General features: G+C 42.2%; 2 protein-coding genes across 4 annotated transcripts in view; one reads left to right on the top strand and one right to left on the bottom strand.

Annotated features, from left to right (window-relative positions):
- Window positions 1-1,094: 1,094 nt before the first annotated feature.
- Window positions 1,095-2,915, bottom strand: EPM2AIP1 (EPM2A interacting protein 1; the record flags this gene model as incomplete). The annotated part of the gene is made up of 1 exon (XM_080809885.1): window positions 1,095-2,915. One exon carries the CDS (start codon window positions 2,913-2,915, stop codon window positions 1,095-1,097), a length of 1,821 nt encoding a protein of 606 aa, XP_080666011.1.
- A 353-nt stretch (window positions 2,916-3,268) lies between these two features.
- MLH1 (mutL homolog 1) overlaps window positions 3,269-17,907 on the top strand; it is a 49,508-nt gene continuing 34,869 nt past the window's right edge. Inside the window, exons 1-8 of one of the 3 annotated variants that reach the window (XM_080807364.1) lie at window positions 3,269-3,521; window positions 5,351-5,441; window positions 7,712-7,810; window positions 11,350-11,423; window positions 13,268-13,340; window positions 14,487-14,578; window positions 15,975-16,017; window positions 16,156-16,244. In XM_080807364.1, the coding sequence (XP_080663490.1) occupies window positions 3,406-3,521; window positions 5,351-5,441; window positions 7,712-7,810; window positions 11,350-11,423; window positions 13,268-13,340; window positions 14,487-14,578; window positions 15,975-16,017; window positions 16,156-16,244 (677 nt within the window). In that variant the 5' untranslated portion in view covers window positions 3,269-3,405. Of the gene's footprint in view, window positions 3,522-4,061; window positions 4,171-5,350; window positions 5,442-7,711; window positions 7,811-11,349; window positions 11,424-13,267; window positions 13,341-14,486; window positions 14,579-15,974; window positions 16,018-16,155; window positions 16,245-17,907 lie in introns of those variants that run through there. The other 2 variants (XM_080807365.1, XM_080807366.1) reach the window with 2 other exon arrangements.

The raw sequence follows: 17,907 nt of genomic DNA, 5'->3' as shown, positions 1-17,907 counted from the left end.
TAATAAAGCTGCTTCTTGAGAATTAAATATTTCTACTTGTGCGCTATCTTACATATAGAATGTGTGGGACAGTTTTAAATTCTATAATAAAGCCACTTCCAGCAGCTAACACAACCCGACATCATATCACTTTAAAATAAAGGGATTCCTTTAAACAGGATTTCTTTATAAAGCAGGAACACCCGTGCATAAGCTAAAATATCTCACACCTCCTGATCCTGGAGGGCAATAATGTTATTCTGTCATCCTTTTTTTTGACAGGGCTAAACTTCTGTCTGGAGTAGAATAAAGAATTACTAATGGGAAACCATTAAGATTCTATACTTACCGCAGTCCTTTAATAGGCAATCTGATAAAACAGCACCCAACTGTGAAAAAATTCAGGGGAGACCCCCAATAGCTGGATAGTCTGATCTCCAAAATGCAGGAAGCCTCCTAAACCAGCAATTTAAAAATAATTCTTACTCCTTTGACTAAAATTTTGTATGATTATTTTTTCTACTAGTAATAATATCGCTAGGGCAGGTTGGGGGGGGTGAAAGGAGATCTGTCAGTATTGATTTCAGACTCAGAAAAGTTTAAAAAAAATAGTCTTCAACATTTTGATAGACAAAATACCTCCACTGTACATTCGTTCTTCCTTCTCAGAAACTTCTGAACTTCCTATGAGAGTTTCTGCAAACTGGCTCAAACATACATTTAAGGAGTTGATAACTTCAGACCATATGTATCAGAATTTAAACACTTTGTTAAAATAAAACCTAAAATTTCTTTAAAACATCTGAAAAACAGACTTCTAATTCAACTCACATTATCAGTACTGAACTTCTTTAAAAACAATTATATCATAAAAGCAAAAGACAATGACTCTGTCATTAAATTAAATTTTTAAAAAGGTGTTTGCATGTCTCAGTCCCATGCTGCCTCTTGAGATGATAAAAACATCTATCAGAAGAATCTGAATCGTGATCAATTTGGATGAATAAACTTGGTGCTTTGACACAATCCAAATCAGTTAACTTGAAAAATCGGACAAATGTTTGCTTTCAGAATGAGATTCCCTTTTGAGTGTCTCGATGTTGTACTACCAAGGCTTATGGATTGGATTCATTTCTTCCTCTCACAAGGTCATCCCAGTGCGGCTCTATTTCAGTTGTGGCAATCCTAAACAGGGCGTGGAGATGCTCATCTGTCAATGGCTGGCTCAAAGTGTGTTGGTTTCGAGTCAAATATGAAAAAGCCTTTTCGCAGATTTCGTTACTATCAAACAAGGATGCCACCTTACATGCAACCCCTTTGATAATTGGGTAAGATTCAGCAGACAATCCAGCATAGAACTGCCCCAAGTCTTTGACTCTGTATTCGTTCCAAAGGTTAGTATTCGCCTGAAGTTTTGTTAGCTCCACTCTTACTGAAATAGGCGCATATTCAGGTTTAAAGTTAAAAGGATTTGCGAAAAGTTCTAAGTCCTTTTTAATGAACCTGAGGTCCTTGAAATGTCTCTCAAATTCTTTCTGCAGGCGACAGATCACCACTTGATACCTATCAGGATCAAATATTTTTTGATCTTCTTTAAGATGCTGTTTAAGCTCATCAACAACTTCTCTGAAGGCAGCAAAGTGTGTTAGATTTTTTTCCTCAATATGTCTCTGCAGTAAATTCAGCTTCACTTCAAAGGTACAGATATGGTCAAAGGCAGCAGCAGCAAAGACTTTACTGACTCTCAATAGTTCACTGAGTTCTCGAAGGTGGTCCATAATATCCACCAAGAAGCCAAAGTCACACAGCCATTGCTTGTCTGTGAAATGGACCGTTGTCGCCCCTATCGAAACTAAGAACGCTTCTATCTCTTTTCTCAGGGAAAATATTAATTTTAAAGTTTTCCCTCTTCTAAGCCAATTGTTCAGACATCGTCCATTAACCCTTTCGCCATGCTCTGATTCAGATTCAGTTAGTAAGGCCTGAAATTCCGGGCGCCTAACGCCTCTGGTCTTAATTAAAACTATCCATTCTGATATAGTATTTATGATCTGATTAACGTCTACATCGTAGGAGCTCAAGAGTTCCAAGTGCAGAAATCCTGAATAATGGATAACATTCCAACAGTTGGGGCTTACAGCCTTTTCCCTCATGTAGGACACTAGCCCTGAGTTCTCACCAATCATCCTCAGAGTGTGGGTCGTGGTTAGGCCAACCATTCGCTGCAAGCTAAGCCCTGCTGTCTGCAGGGCCTCAAGGATTGCCGCCATAAGGGCACCAACACTGAAGTGACGAGTCAGGTTGATAATGGTCAGAAGCTCTTCCTGCACCTCCAAGTCCTGGCCCACGCCGCGGACAAAGACCAGGAGATAGTTCTCATAGGCCACAAAGGCCTGGTCGTCCAAGGCAAGGGAATAGGCTTTAAAGTCCTTGGCTCTGTCAAAGAGCTGACTGCGTAGATTCTTGTTAATGTCCAGGACCCTCTGCCGCGTGACCTCTGGCGATAAATCAATGCCATCCAGAACGCTTACGTGTTCAGGCAGGACATCCCTCAGCATCACCTCCATGCACTGGTACACAAAGTCCCCCTCACCCCAGCCGCGACCCTTCAAGGCCAAGAGGCGGGCGAGCCCGAGGCCTGCACGAGCAGCTCTCTCCTCGGGAGTGAGCGGGGCGACCACGGGCAAGTCGCCCTGCCGCAGACGCTCCACTAGGGCCGCGCGCTCGCCCTCGGCCACATACCGCTCGTAGTAGTCGTGCTCGGCCTCGTAGTGGCGCCTGACGTCGCGTTCGCGGGTGGCTACGACGAGGCGGCGACAGACCAGGCACAGGGCCCCTTCGCCCTCCGGAGGCTCCACCACCAAGTAACGCTGGGTCCACTCGGCCCGGAAAACCCGAGATTCGTCGACTTCCATTTTGCTCCTCTTGGGCGTCATCCACATCCTACTTCAGGCCACAAGAACACGGCCGACCTCCGGGAGGCCGCAAGGAGAGGGGAGGAGCAGGAGCAGGAGCAGGAGCAAGCACCTCCTCCGCTCTGCGCCAAATCACCCCAGCAGGGGGACACCAACCTCCGGCTACGCCACCTGCGTTCCTATTGGCTGGAGATTTCGTATTCCCTAGCTCAAGGAAGAGCCAATGGGAAGCGCGAGCAGTGCGCAGGCGCATACCCTACTAACCAGTGGCCTGAAGCCGTGCGCTAGGGAGGGACCAAGAGACCCAGGAACCCGCGGACTTAAGAAACTTGACTGGCATCCAGCTGCCCAATCAATAGCTCCCTGGTTCCGAAGCGGCTGCCGCGAGAAGGTGGGACAAGACCACGTAAACAGAGAGGGTGGAAAGACGTGGGCACAATGCCCTGAGGTGATTGGCTGAAGGCACTTCCGGTGAGCCTCTCGACGTGATTTAGGCTCCTGTGGCGCCAAAATGTCGCTCGTAGCGGGGGTTATTCGGCGGTTGGACGAGACAGTGGTGAACCGCATCGCGGCAGGGGAAGTTATCCAGCGGCCGGCTAATGCCATCAAGGAGATGATTGAGAACTGGTAGGGAGGGAGTGGAGCCGGGCTTCCTTATCTGCCACGATTTAACAGGCCCCTCTTCAGGATGGCGCGCGGACACGCCTCCCTGCCCCTGGCGGAGGCGGTACAGCGCATGCTCACGGCGGGGAAGGACTCGGGGTCTTTTCTACTCTGCCCGGGTACTGCCAGTTTTTGAGCGCTCTCGCGAGACTTTAATAGGGTTGTTGTGGGGAGTCCAAGTGGAGGGCTGCATTGTATTGTTGAGCGGCGCCATTAGTTAAGGGAATTGCTTTTAAAATTGTATGTACAGAACGTACACAATTTTAAGTGCATAAACATTTTCGGGGGGACCGTCTCCATTCATGCTTCAGAGGGTACCGTGTTATGCGTGTTAGCGTATCTTGCATATTCCAAAAATAACCCATGCACATTCAAGAGTACACTTTGATTTTTATTCCAGATTGTCGAGATTTTAGACAGGCCGATGGACTTTGGGTTTAACTTATGATTGCCCTCTTGCCAACGTAGGGTTTTCCTCCCCTTTGCCTTTTTTTGGTGGGCGGGGGTGTCAGTCACATTGAGGATACCTGATTTCATGAGGGTATCCCGTGGATGCTGAAGTTTAGAAGTGTCACACAGTGTGGAAGGAAGACTTAAAAACCTGGAAAGAAAGGTGGGTGTAAACCGTAAACTTAAGAAAGACATGCTCATGATGTACCTAAGCATTACCTTCGAGTTTAAATCAATTGTTGTTCATAAAATAAATTCGCGAAAAGAACAAAATGACCCAGCGAAGAGTGGTGGGTTGGTAAGGAGGTTGATTGTGAAAACATAATAAACAACCACTCCGGGTAATGGGACTAAAGAAACGGTGCGGGAAGGACCACTGAGGAACAGGAACAGAACTAGGAGAAGGACAAAAGCAGGAGCGGGGAACCTGGGAACGGTTTCTCCTTTCGCCTATTGTAAAGACTGGCTTTTGTTTCTAGGATGTTAGACTTCACCGACAGAACAACCTGGGCCTGTTACGGTAATGGGCCAGACTACTGCACAACCAAACTGAACATGTTAGCTAAGTGGTTTATAGTAAGTTCTAAGAGCAGGGATTTTGTGTGGAGTCCAGTTATGGTCTTTTTAATATGTAAATCAAGATGGCTAATACAACTTCAAGGGCTTCTGAAAAAGGTCTTTAGTATTGAGTAACTTACTGTCTTATTTTTGAAGTAATAATTTTCTGTGTGAGGGGCCGATTACTTTTCTTTCTCCTGCAGCCACCGGCAGAATTTGTTTTCTTTAGCCCCTGCTCTCTGTGATGGTTGGCTACTCTTTGAACGGACAAAAGATTTCTTGGCTTTTCAAAGAATTTTCTGCGTTGTCCTTTTTCTTTCTTTCTTTGTTTTCCCCAGCAAAATGTATTTTCTTAAAAGGGAGTAAATAGTAGAAAAACACATTTATAATTTTTTTGAAACGCATCTTACTAGGATCACTTGGGAACCCGAGACTGAATAAAATTGAATAAATGGCAAAATTAGTTGAGAAGAGAGTAAGAAATAGGCATGTAGTAAAAGGATCCTACTTTTAACTTCACTTTCTTTCCCAGAGGAACAGAAATAAAGTGTTGAATGTCTTATTGGAAATGATGATTGACCCCTCCTGCCTCTCTCTTTCCCCTCTCTCACACAGCATGTGAACTTGTTACAGTGTAGTCACAGAGCCCGTAGAACAGAGGAAAAACACACTAATCAGACAGTCTTGTATTTCTCTGGAATTTGTTCTTATACTTAGGCTCATATTAAAATATGTACATTAGAATAGTTGCAGATTAATAAAATTTTTTCTTTTTAATTTGCCAGTTTAGATGCAAAATCCACCAGTATCCAAGTGGTTGTTAAAGACGGAGGCCTCAAGTTAATTCAGATCCAAGACAATGGCACTGGGATCAGGGTAAGTAAAACCTCAGAGGGGCAGGCTGTTTGTGTGCTTTGTGGTGTATACCTACAGGGAGTGACAGAGGCTTTCCCTGTTTGGGAAACTGAGCATTTGTGGATGGGATTTTTAACTGAAATATTCAATACCAGCATAAATATATGTTGAGTACTATTCTAAGCTGGACACTTGTTCAGGAAAATAAGGTCAAGGAGAGAGTTGCCTAAAGGTGCTTAAAAGCTGAAAGTTCTGGGCAGACAGAACATGCAAAGACCATGAAATGGAAGCCCGCTTGACTTCTTTAAGGACCAGCAGGGAGCCAATGTGTCTCTAACAGAGTGAGGGAATAGAAAAATAACAGAAGATGAGTTACGTAGGACCTTATGGGCCATTCTAAAATCTTTGGCTTTTACTCTGAGTAGGGTAGGATACTATTAAAGGGTTTTGAGCAAAGAGGTGACATGGTTTGTGAGGTTTATAGGAACCCATTTGTCTAGAATATGGAAAACAGACTGGAGCAGGACAGGACAGAGGCAGTGAGAGGGCTCTTGGAGCAATCCAGGAGAGGGGTGACCATGCCTTGGACTAGTTTAGTTGCAGTAGAGAAGCAAGAAACAGTGAGATTCTGCATTGATTACAAAGACAGAGCTCTCAGAATTTGCTGATGTGTGGTGTAAGAGAAAGAGGAGTCCAGAATGATTTCAAGGTTTTGGCCCGTGCAAATGGAAGAGTTGCCACTTAGTGATGGGAAAGCCTATGGAAGAAACACAGTTGGGGGCATATCAGAAAATCATTTGGGGGCATGGTAACCTTGAGACGGCTCTTAGTTGAATTAGCCTGTGAGTCTGGAGGGCAGCATAGAGGTTTGGGCTGGAGATAAAAATTTAGTGTATTGCATTTTGATGGTAGTAAAAACCATGAGACTCCCATGAAAAGGTGCTGAATGTCACAGGTCATTAAGGAAATATGAATAAAAGCAATGACCTACCATTTGACACCTATTAGGATGGCTATTACAAAAACAGTAAAATAAAATAACAAGTGTTATAAAGGATACAGAAAAATTAGAACCCTTGTGCATTTGCTGGTGGGAATGTAAATTGTGTAGCCAATGTGGAAAATAGTATGGTGATTCTTGAAAAAATTAAACCGAATTACCATGCAGTTCAGCAGAACTTGTGAGTATATACTCTAAAGAATTGAAAGCAAGGTCTTGAAGACATTTGTCCCCCCATGTTCATAGCAGCATATTTACAATAGTCAAAAGCTGGAAGCAACCCAGGGTTCTGTAGATGAGTAGATTTAAAAATGTGACGTATACACATAATGGAATATTATTCAGCCTAAAGAGGATTGAAATTCAGACACAGGCTGCAATATGCATGAACCTTGAAGACATTACGTTAAGTATACCATTCACAAAAAGACAAATATTGTATGATTCCCGCCTAGGAGGTTCCTAGAGTAGTCCCATTCATAGAAGGTAGAATGGTGGTTGCAAGGGGTTTGGGGAAGGGGTGGATGGAGAATTATCATTTAATGGGGACCGAGTTTCAGTTTGGAAGGATGAAAGAGTTCTGGAGATGGATAGTGGTGATGGTTGCACACTGTGCAAATGTATTTATGGCCACAGAACTATACATTAAAAGTGGTTAAAGTGGTAAAGTTTGTTATGTATACTTCACTATAATTAAATGCCTCTATAGATTTTTAATAAAGAAGTTTTCTAATAATAATGATTTTTATAAATTCATGTGGCTGGAAGACCTAACTCATCCAAGAGAGTGAGTGTAGGGGCACCTGGGTGGCTCAGTGGGCTAAAGCCACTGCCTTCGGATCGGGTCATGATCTCAGGGTCCTGGGATCGAGCCCCACATTGGGCTCTCTGCTCAGCAGGGAGCCTGCTTCTCCCTCTCTCTCTCTGCCTGCCTCTCTGCCTACTTGTGATCTCTGTCTGTCAAATAAATAAATAAATAAAATCTTTATTTAAAAAAATAAATAAAAAAGAGAGTGAGTGTAGACAGTAAAGAGGTCCAAGGCTGGAGTCCTGGGTTGCTCCGCTGACAGAGATGAGGCAGAACCAGCAAATGCAGAGAAATGTGACTCGTGAGAGAGAAGGGACACCGGGACAGTGTGGCATTTCTGATGCCACATGAGGAAGTTATCGCTGATTTCAAAACTCCTCTCCTGAAAGGGATTTCTTCTTGGATTCGGTCAAGAAAAGGGAAATTTAAAAATTGGAAAAAATGAGTAGCATAATTATTTACTTATTTTTTGGTATCTTCTAGAAGGAAGATCTGGACATCGTGTGTGAGAGGTTCACTACAAGTAAACTGCAGTCCTTTGAGGATTTAGCTAGTATTTCTACCTATGGCTTTCGGGGTGAGGTAAGCTAAAGATCAAAGAAGTGTGTAAAATATCCTTTTATGATGACATTTCTGCCATTTGTCAACTTTTGTTTCTCAACAGAGGTAAATAAGATCTGATTCTTTTTACTCGTTAAGTATGTGTAAATCAAACAAAATTAAATTTCATTTTCCAAAACCAAGGATTGTTCATAAATACTTAATACACTGAAAACTATTTTATTTACAGATACAATCCCCCTCCCTCCTGCCCAGATCTTAGGTAGGTATCTTCTGATGGAGAATGAAACACCACCCCCAAAGTATTTTTGTCAAATTATCAAATATGAATCTGATTAATACTTACTAAGTGCAAGTGGTGGGAAAATATAGGAGGCGAGGGAGCATGGTAAATAATACAGAGATTAGGAAACGACATGATAAAAGTCTTATTTGTTTCCTTCAACAGATAAACTGCAAGGAAGAAAAGTGGAGGAGGGAACAAAAACCTGTAGGTTATAAGAGGTGTGGGGCGCCTGAATGGCTCAGTTGGTTAAGTGTCTGACTCTTGATTGCAGTTCAGGTCATGATCTCAAGTTTGTGAGATCGAGTCCCATCTTGGGCTCTGCACTGGGCATGGTGGGTCTGCTTAAGAGTCCCTCTCCGTTCTCCTTCTGTCTCCCTCCACCCCACCCCTGTCACACTCTCTCTTGCTCTCTCTCTAAAGAAAAAAAAAAAGAGGCTTAAAATGCATATGAATCAGCTCCAATGTATACCTCTTACTTGGATCCTGATTTGAGCAGACTGTAAAGAAAATTTTTTTGGGACAGATACTTGAACACATGGGTTATTTGATAGTATTAAGAAGAAATTGTTGGGGGACACCTCGGTGGCTCAGTTGGTTAGGCGGCTACCTTTGGCTCAGGTCATGATCCCAGTGTCCTGGGATCGGGTCCTGCATCGGGCTCCTTGCTCAGCTGGGAGCCTGCTTCTCTCTCTACCTCTGCCTGCTGCTCCCTCTGCTTGTGTGCGCGCTCTCTCTCTCTCTCTCTCTCTGTCAAATAAATAAATAAAATCTTTTTTTTTTTTTTTTAAGCTTTTTTTTTTTTTTTTTTTTAAAGATTTTATTTATTTATTTGACAGACAGATCACAAGTAGGCAGAGAGGCAGGCAGAGAGAGAAGGGAGGAAGCAGACTCCCTGCTGAGCAGAGAGCCCGATGCGGGGCTCGATCCCAGGACGCCGGGATCATGACCTGAGCCGAAGGCAGCGGCTTTAACCCACTGAGCCACCCAGGCGCCCCAATAAATAAAATCTTTAAAAAAAAAAAAAAAAAAAAAGGAAATTGTTGGGATGCCTGGGTGGCTCAGTGGGTTAAGTAGCTGCCTTCAACTCAGGTCACAGTCCTCGGGTCCTGGGATCTCTGCTGCTTCTCCCTCTACCACTTGTGCTCTCTCTTGAGCATACGCTTTCTCAAATAAATAAATACATAATTTTTTTAAAAAATTGTGTATTTTCTTGTATAAAAAATAGTATCGTGTTTTTTGGAGGAGTCCTTATCTTTTAAAATATATGTGGGAATATTTGTGAATAAAATTATGTGATGCATGGGAGGAATATACAATATAAAAAGTGGTTAAAAACATTTTAAGACTAAAACAGGATGACTACGCTGTGGATATCTTTTCATTGGAAAAAAAGATATATATATATATATTCCTATGTAATTTTTAATAGTACTATCTTACCCTATCGTGTGAATATACTATGTTTATTTAAATGATTTCCTATTGAACATTTATGCATTTTGTCATTTTCTTGGTGAATATGCATATGTTCATATACAGAGTATTTTGTTCAATTACTGTCTCAGGGTCAATTTATAGAAATAACATTCATGGGGAGCCTGGATGGCTCAGTTGGTTAAGTATCTGAGACTCTTCTTTTCGGCTTAGGCCATGATCTTGGGGCTCTGGAATTGAGTATGTACTGTATATATTTAATGTCCTTCTTATACAGGTCTCAAAATCATTTTACACTTTTAATTATGAACATTAGCTCGGTCACATAAACTAGGGAAATCCAGCTAGGACCTGGTAATCTCTGAGCCTAGGCCACGTTCCTTATTAATGAACTGAACCCGCCACAGGCAGAGTTCACTATCTTCCAAGACTCCCATCACAGTGCCTGGTTGCATTTTTATATTCTGTGATGTCCTTGTGGAAGGAGAAACAGGTTCCAGTGGGCTAGGAAACCAGTCTTAGTTACAAGTGGTGAAAAATGTTCATTTTTTAAAACTTTTTTTGGTCTTAATTAGATCATTTTAAATTTATATTTCTAAATTTACGTTTCTAAACCTATAAGAGCTTACAGAAAACAGTTTTGTGTATGTGTGCAACATTATGTATTTGGAGTGCCCCCATTCCTGAAGGTAAGTTTTCAAAATTATTGGGAGGCAGATCATTGAGAATGCCTGTAATTCTGCTGCCTGAATGCACTTGCTGCTAACACATTAATAATCTGGTGTGTTTCCAACAACGTGGATGTTGCTAGAGGGTATTATGCTAAGTAAAGTAAGTCAGTCAGAGAAAGACAGATACTATATGATTTCACTTATATGTGAAATTTAAGGAACAAAACAAGCAAAAGGGGGTGCCTGGGTGGCTCAGTGGGTTAAAGCCTCTGCCTTCAGTTCAGGTCATGATCCCAAGGTCCTGGGATGGAGCCCTGCATCGGGCTCTTTGCTCGGCAGGGAGCCTGCTTCCCTTCCTCTCTCTCTCTGTGTGCCTCTTTGCCTACTTGTGATCTCTGTCTATCAAATAAATAAATAAAATCTTAAAAAAAAACAAGCAAAGGGGGGGAAAAGACAAACCAAACAGCAGACTCTTAACTATAGAAAACAAATTGATGGTTGTCAGAGGTGAGGCGGTAGAGGGCAATGGGTGGAACAGGTGAAGGACATTAAGAGTACACTTACTGTGATGAGCACTGAGTAATGTGTAGAATTATTGAATCACTGTATTATACACCTGAAATTAACTTATGTAACAGTGTATGTTAACTATACTGGATTTTTTTTTTAATTTAGTTATTTGAGAAAGTGTGCACACATGTACACACAGGAGCAGAGGAGGAGCAGAGGGAGAGAGATAATCTCGAGCAGACTCCCTGCTGAACTCGGAGCCCAATGTGAGGCTCACAACCCTTGAGATAATGATCTGAGCCAATTATCAAGAGTAGGACACTTAACTGACTGAGCCACCCAGACACCCCAACTATACTGGATTTAAAATAAATTTTAAAAAATACTCTGTTGTGTTTCCTTTTGGACTTTTTTTCATATGTATTTTCCCCTTGTTCTGATAATATGCTACAAATTCAATTTTTTCTTTTTTTTTTTTACAAATTCAATTTGATATCCTTTTTTTTTAACATGTCATGAAAGTAAGTGAGCGAAATGCCCATTGTTGCCATTTGCTAATACAAAGCGGAAGGGGTAATTTAGATCACCTTTCTCTTTAATGAGGTGACAGTGGGTGACAGCAATGTTTGTCTTTCATTCCATTTTGTTTTCTTCCTTAGGCTTTGGCCAGCATCAGCCACGTGGCTCATGTTACCATTACAACCAAAACAGCTGATGCAAAGTGCGCGTACAGGTATGGCACAGTCTGTTTTTACTCGTATTCATCCTGAAGCATGCTTTATGCCCAGATCTCAAAGTGACCCTATCTAAACACCAATGTCATCTTTTTTGACCAAGATCTTGGTTAAGTTTTCTTCCTTCTCTACGGACTAGTTGATAATCCACAGGGATGATTATTAGGTAATAATCTTACTCATGGATTCTTAACAGATTAGATGTGACGTGTAAGTGCTTGCAAGCTCTGTTACACAGATGTATTCTAAGTAGGTGGTAGATGCGGGTATTATTCTGGCCCTGTGCCCTTTAGTAGGATGTTACTTTGTCTGATGACAGGGCTGTGGCTGGGGTGCTGGAGGCTCACAGTTCCTTAGCTGGCTCGAGAGCCCTCGGTTCCCTACCCTACATGCTTATCTAAGCTGGCTTGCCCTTCCATTGGGGGCAGGCAGGGGGCAATGCTGTGCCGGCTTTCTCTTGTGCTGCCAAAGTATTCAGAGGCTGACAGCCAGTCTTGGAACAGAATAAAAATAGCATTTGAGGAATCAGAATTATATCTCTGTTGTTTTTGTTTGTTTTTTTGTTTTGCTTTTTAAGATTTTACGTCTTTATTTGACAGACAGCGAGAGAGGGAACACAAACGGGGAGTGGGAGAGGGAGAAGCAGGCTTCCCGCTGAGCAGGGAGCCCAATGCAGGGCTCGATCCCAGGACCTTGGGATCATGACTTGAGCTGAAGGCAGATGCTTAACTACTGAGCCACCCAGGTGCCCCCAAAACCTCTGTTTTTATAAGCTCTGGCCATTTACTAGTGGAAGATAGGTAGGAGTACCTTATTTAGAAGTACCTTAAAAAAGAATTTTTTTAAATCATGCGGACTGTCCATAAATTAATATGGAAAATAGCTCCAACAGTGGCGGGCTGCCTGTTTATCAGTCCTCAGCAGACACACCTGTAATGTAATAGAACAGGGAGCATTCCAGAATATACAGCGCTGTTGCTGGGGGAGTTTGATGCTGTGTGAATTTTACTTGCCCTAGGATCTGGGTGTGCTGGTTGGATCAGAATTCCTTCTTGCAAAACGGGGAGAATTAATGTCTCCCTAAATGGCCTGGGACACAAATTCTGTTCCTTCATCACCAAGGTTATATTATGCTCCTGTTTGGTACCTCCAGTGGCTCCCCTTCCATGGTGGTATGAAATCCAGAGCCATCCCTAAACAGACCACCCCCACATGCACTGTGCTCTCCATCCATCTTTCCAGCCTCTTCTCTCCACAAATTCCCAGCTGCCAGGTGTTCCAAAGCTTCTGCACTTTTCTGTGTTTCTCTGCCTCAATGGTCTTCTGTGTTTTCTCCCTGAAACTCTTCCTCCCTAGAGCCTTGTCATCTTTTCTGTGATGCTTTCACTCCCCTCCCCGGCCCCCAGCTGAACGTTTGCTTCTCTAGATCACTTAGCACAACGTCCTGCACTTTAGGAAAAAGTGTGTCCCCTAGATTGAGAGCTCTCCGGGGCCTTTCTTTTTTACCAAGGCCTCTGCGGGCCTATCAATTGGTAACCCCTCCATAAATGATTACATAATTATAAAAAAAATTTGTTGTCATGGTAGGCAATGCCAAAACTATTGCTTTGTAGCTCAAGACTCAGGAACTAAAAAGCAACATTTGCTAGAAGAATAGGGATTTTTTTGGGGGGGGGGTATCCAATTGGAATGATAATGGAATCGTAGAAAAAGAGGAAAATGGTAATTAAAACAATAGAGAGCATGGCTGTACCTTATTGTTTGATATAATTTCTTTTTATACCCTTTGGATAGATATTCTGTGCCTCTTGGATATTAATAATGTCTCATATTTTCTCTTAAGAGCAAATTACTCAGATGGAAAGCTGAAAGCTCCTCCTAAACCATGTGCAGGCAATCAGGGGACCCAGATCACAGTAAGTATGGCACAAGGAGTATGAATTGTTGAAAAAGAGCTTTGTAGAAATTCTGACATAAAGAATAAAATTGTCTCAAAAAAATTGTCTCTGAGTTTTCAAAGTAATAATAAAATGAATCTTTGCTAGTTAATAGAAACAAAGACATTTCTCTCTAAAGAGGACTGATTATTGGCTTTAATGGCGTGGCAGCCTGTGTGCACTCACTCCATCTTTTTTAGAGACTGGGAGATTCTTTCACTGGGATGGCAGAAATCAGTGCAAGGTAGTTGGCATTGAAATGGCCTTTAAACGTGGCTCCAGAAGACGTGAGTTAGAGTCTCAGCCTGGTCATTCAGTGGTTATGTGTCCAGAGGCAAGTTGTTTAGTTTCCCTTTATCTCACTTTTCCCGTCTCTCAAATGGAATAAAGAATATCTGCCCACTTAGGGAGTGTTTGATAATATGGTTGTATCATTAATCAGAAAAAATCTAGTATGCTGCCTTATTTCTATGGTGCCGTGTTTGGTCTCCTCCCATTGTGTGATACTACAAAGCATCCCACTGTCATGATATGCATCGCACCCCTCATATCTCCAGCCCCAGCTAGAACACATTTCCCTGAAGGCTGTAAACCCTTGCCTTGATAAGACAGGATAAAGACGGGCAGGAGGCAGAAGTGAATGTTAAGTGCATGTTAAGACAGATCCAGTACACAGGGTGACCAGGGTGTGATTTCCAAGAAGCCCAAATGATCTCAGACATTTTTATAAGAACTTTTAGTTTGGAAAACATTCTTGGATGCCACGTGATAATATAATTATTGGTAAATTTACATGTTCGCCCCTGCTGAATCACGTACTATCCTGGATAAGACTGTGCTTTATTGGTCTTTGTATTCCCAGCACAGAGCAAAGAGCCTGACCTAGAGGTAGCCCTCAGTACCTATTTGAGAAATCAGTGAATGAATATGGGAAGCAGGAAAAATATCCTTTATTTCCTTTGTTAAGGCTAACTTATCTCTTGTCCTCTCCCCCAATCAGTGCTTTGAACTGTACTCTTGGTAAGTATAGTTGGATTCTCTGCTAGCCAGCTTTAGGTAGACAGCTTGGGTCTTTATTTCCATGTATTTCTGTGAATTTACAAGAGAAAATAAATTTCATTTCAGGTGGAGGACCTTTTTTACAACATATCCACGAGGAGGAAAGCTTTAAAAAATGCAAGTGAAGAGTATGGGAAAATTTTGGAAGTTGTTGGCAGGTACAATCCAAAATCTGAGAGGGGTTCTTTGCCATTTCTCACTGAAGGAATGTGTGCTGGTGCTTAAACTGGGAACAGTTGGTGAGCTAGGTGGAAAACAGCACATTGTATTCTAGCGTATGGATTGTTTCTGGTCAAGCTTTAGTCGCCAGTTCTGGGCTTCCTCTCATCTCCCTGGGAGAGCAGTTGGTCTCCCCATTGGCAAGTGTTCTGTGGTGGAAAGCAAAACAGATGGACTCCCAACTAACTTGAGCCCAAAAGAAATTTATTGGAAGGCTAAGAGTGGCAAGAAATGTCAGCACCTGCTCCGTGGAGAGGATGGAAACCAGGCTGGCTTTGGGGATTAGATAGTAGCCCTGCTACAGTTTTCATTCTTTCCTGACTCTACTCAAGAGTCTGTTTCCTGGGAGAGTGCATCTAATTGGCATGGCTTGGGTCCCCCCGTCATGTGCCTCTTTTCTATGGGGAGATTCCCTGATTGGCAGTCTCGGGTAAATCAGGTGGAATGGCAAAGAGGTAGTTTCCCACAGGAAGACTAGGGCCTGTTAAAAGGAGAAAGGGTTCAGGGCCAGTGAAAATAACATTATGTCCACTGTTCAGTGGATCCAGCATGGGCTCTCTAAGCCTGCACATCCTGGAGTGGTAGCAGAGATCTATTAATTATTTTTCAGTATTTCTGAAAACTCCAAAATGAATAAAACATTTTGTTCCTTATAAAGTGGAACAGACTTCTACATTAAGTTTCTTTGCTTTTCCTTGGAGTTATATAAAGCAGCATCAGCATATTAATTATTTCTTGAAATAAAGGAGTTCTAGTTGGCTCTTTTGGTTCTAGGTGTAGTCAAGTGAATTCATAATTGTTAGCTGAGTGAATGCATTTTGCTAGACACAGTCCTTCAGTTCATGGGGCCCATGAGGGAGGAGTAATAAATAAATAATAGTCAACTGAGAAGAGACTGGGAGATGCTGAAACAGGGCCTGGGGCCAAAAAAGAAGTGGGTAAGGAGGGGGTGTCTTGAGGGGCTCTGAGAGAGAATAGAAGAGTTCAGGAGTTGTAAAGCGTAGGTTCTCGAGATGCAAGCTGCACCTAGTGGGTTTGTGAAAGTAAAACAGTAGGCAAGGAAGAGATTGTATTGAAATATCATTGAGTCTAGTCAGAACTAAAAAGCAAAAAACTGTTTTTGTTTGATTCTGCCACATTTAGCATTGCTATCTCCATTAAGTCTGTGTTGGCTTATTTTCCTGTGGATAAAATATGATATATGGAGATACTCCTCACTGTCTATCTTTGTTTAAATCATGTCACCCCAACAATTTATTTAACCAATAGAGAGTTCTGTGTTATATTGTGCTTTTGGCCACTCTGCTTACTGTTTTGTTGTCTTTTCTTTGACAGGTATTCAATACACAATTCAGGCATTAGTTTCTCGGTTAAAAAAGTAAGTGGTTGGTTTATAAGAGATGGTTTGTATTTAAAAAAGGGATTTTTTTTTAATAGCTCACCTGAGGAGATAAGATTAGGATGTTTTATTCACAACTGTGAGACAGTAAGTTGCATTTTCCGCTCTGTTTATCAGCAAGGTGAGACCGTGGCTGATGTTAGGACACTGCCCAATGCCACAACGGTGGACAATATTCGCTCCGTCTTTGGAAATGCTGTTAGCCGGTATGTTGATAATTCATTTTTTGAAAAATCTGCATTCCACATCTTGGTTTACCATTTATCACATTATTTTGGAATCTGTCAAAGTAACACCTGCCTTAAGAGTTTGCTTTAATGAAATAAGTAGGCTTTATTTCCATGCTCCAGAATTGTTCATGGAGTCATGATTTCATGACTTCTTGGGTGCATGTTATCACCCAGATGCTCTGGCTGTAAATCAGTGTGTTCTCTCTAGCCTCTGTCTTCAAAATAGTCACAAGGTAGTAGAATTCTTTCATCTTCCAGTGCTTTGTCTTTTCCTAATACTTCCCATATCATCACTTTGAGATTTCACTCATTATGGCTCAATATTTATTAATTGCCTCTCACATTCTAGGCTTTGTGCCGGAAGTTAAGGATGTAAAGACAAATAAAATACTCCCTATCCTTAAAGACTTACCCGTCTGGTGGCAAGCAGATTTCTAAGTTACCAAACCTTCATTGTCAGGAAAAGCCTCAGAGGGAACCTGTGGTATAGATTGCTCACAGCATTCCTTACAAGGCAAAACCCACCACTTCCATCACAGAGTCCTAGCTAAGTCTCAGGACTCTGCAAAGCCCAAAGTGCCCATGCTATAATCTGAGGGGAAGAATACTAGGGCCCCTCTACCTGCCAGGCATGGCCTGGATGCAGGGCATATGCAGATGGAAAAGACAGCCCCTGGCTTCCTTTTTTGCAAAAATCCTTCAAGTAGTGGTAGTCCCAGAGCCCAGTTTTCTACTTCAAAGGACAAATTACTCATTTCTTTGAGGAAAACCAAGTTCCTAACTAGGTAACAGTCAATTTGCTTTTAATTACCCTCTTTACTAATTGTTAATGAATTAAGTTTTTTCAACTGTGTTCCCAGAGCAGAGAGAGAACACTATTGTACAAGGAAACTTGTAAGAGCTTCTTTATTACTTAAGGACTCAGAATTAGTCATTATGAATTTCCTAGGGACGATAAGAGATTAGAAATCACACAGAGCAGCTGTTCCCAAAGGGTGTTTCCAGAAAACCAGCCTCTTGAGACATTTTTGGGAAGAAAGGGTTTGCTGGTTTATGTGAGAAACACTGCAAGCTGTATTTTCTGCTCAGAGACTCTGTACACATTAACTGCTTAACAGTTTTCCACCGCATGTTCAGCAGATGCTTAATGAATGCTTACTGTTTGCTTGGTACTGTGCTGACAAATGTAGTAGGACGTAAAGCAGAAGTGCTCTTGCCCTCAGAGGACGCCTATTCAGTTGGAAAAAGACATGAAATAATTATGCCACTCATTAGTGGTTGTGCTAGATGTCTCAAAGGAAAAATACAGAGCACAGCAGGAGAATCTCTGAGAGTCAGGGGGAGGGATAGTCAGAGAAAGCTCTTCGAAGGAGTAAGCCCAGACCTAGGAGGGATAAGGAGGAATTAACTAGCTGTCAGTAGGAGCTTTCCAGGCAGGGGGACCCACGCTTAGGAAGATCCTCAGGCAGAGACAAGTGTGGCTTATGTGAGAACCACCTTTCACCCATAAGTACAGCCCTGAGGACACCACACTGGAGCCCCATTTTGGCACTGTTCAGACAGTAAGGGATTCAGTAGAAATGAGTCCTTTTGGAATTTCATCTTTGGGGTTGAGTTACTAAGGTACACAAAAGTTTCA

The sequence above is a fragment of the Martes martes genome (genome assembly GCF_963455335.1).
Source record: "Martes martes genome assembly, chromosome: 1".
In the NCBI taxonomy this organism is placed as follows: Eukaryota; Metazoa; Chordata; class Mammalia; order Carnivora; family Mustelidae; genus Martes; species Martes martes.
Note: the sequence above shows the minus strand (reverse complement) of the source record. Positions and strands in the feature narration are given on the sequence as shown.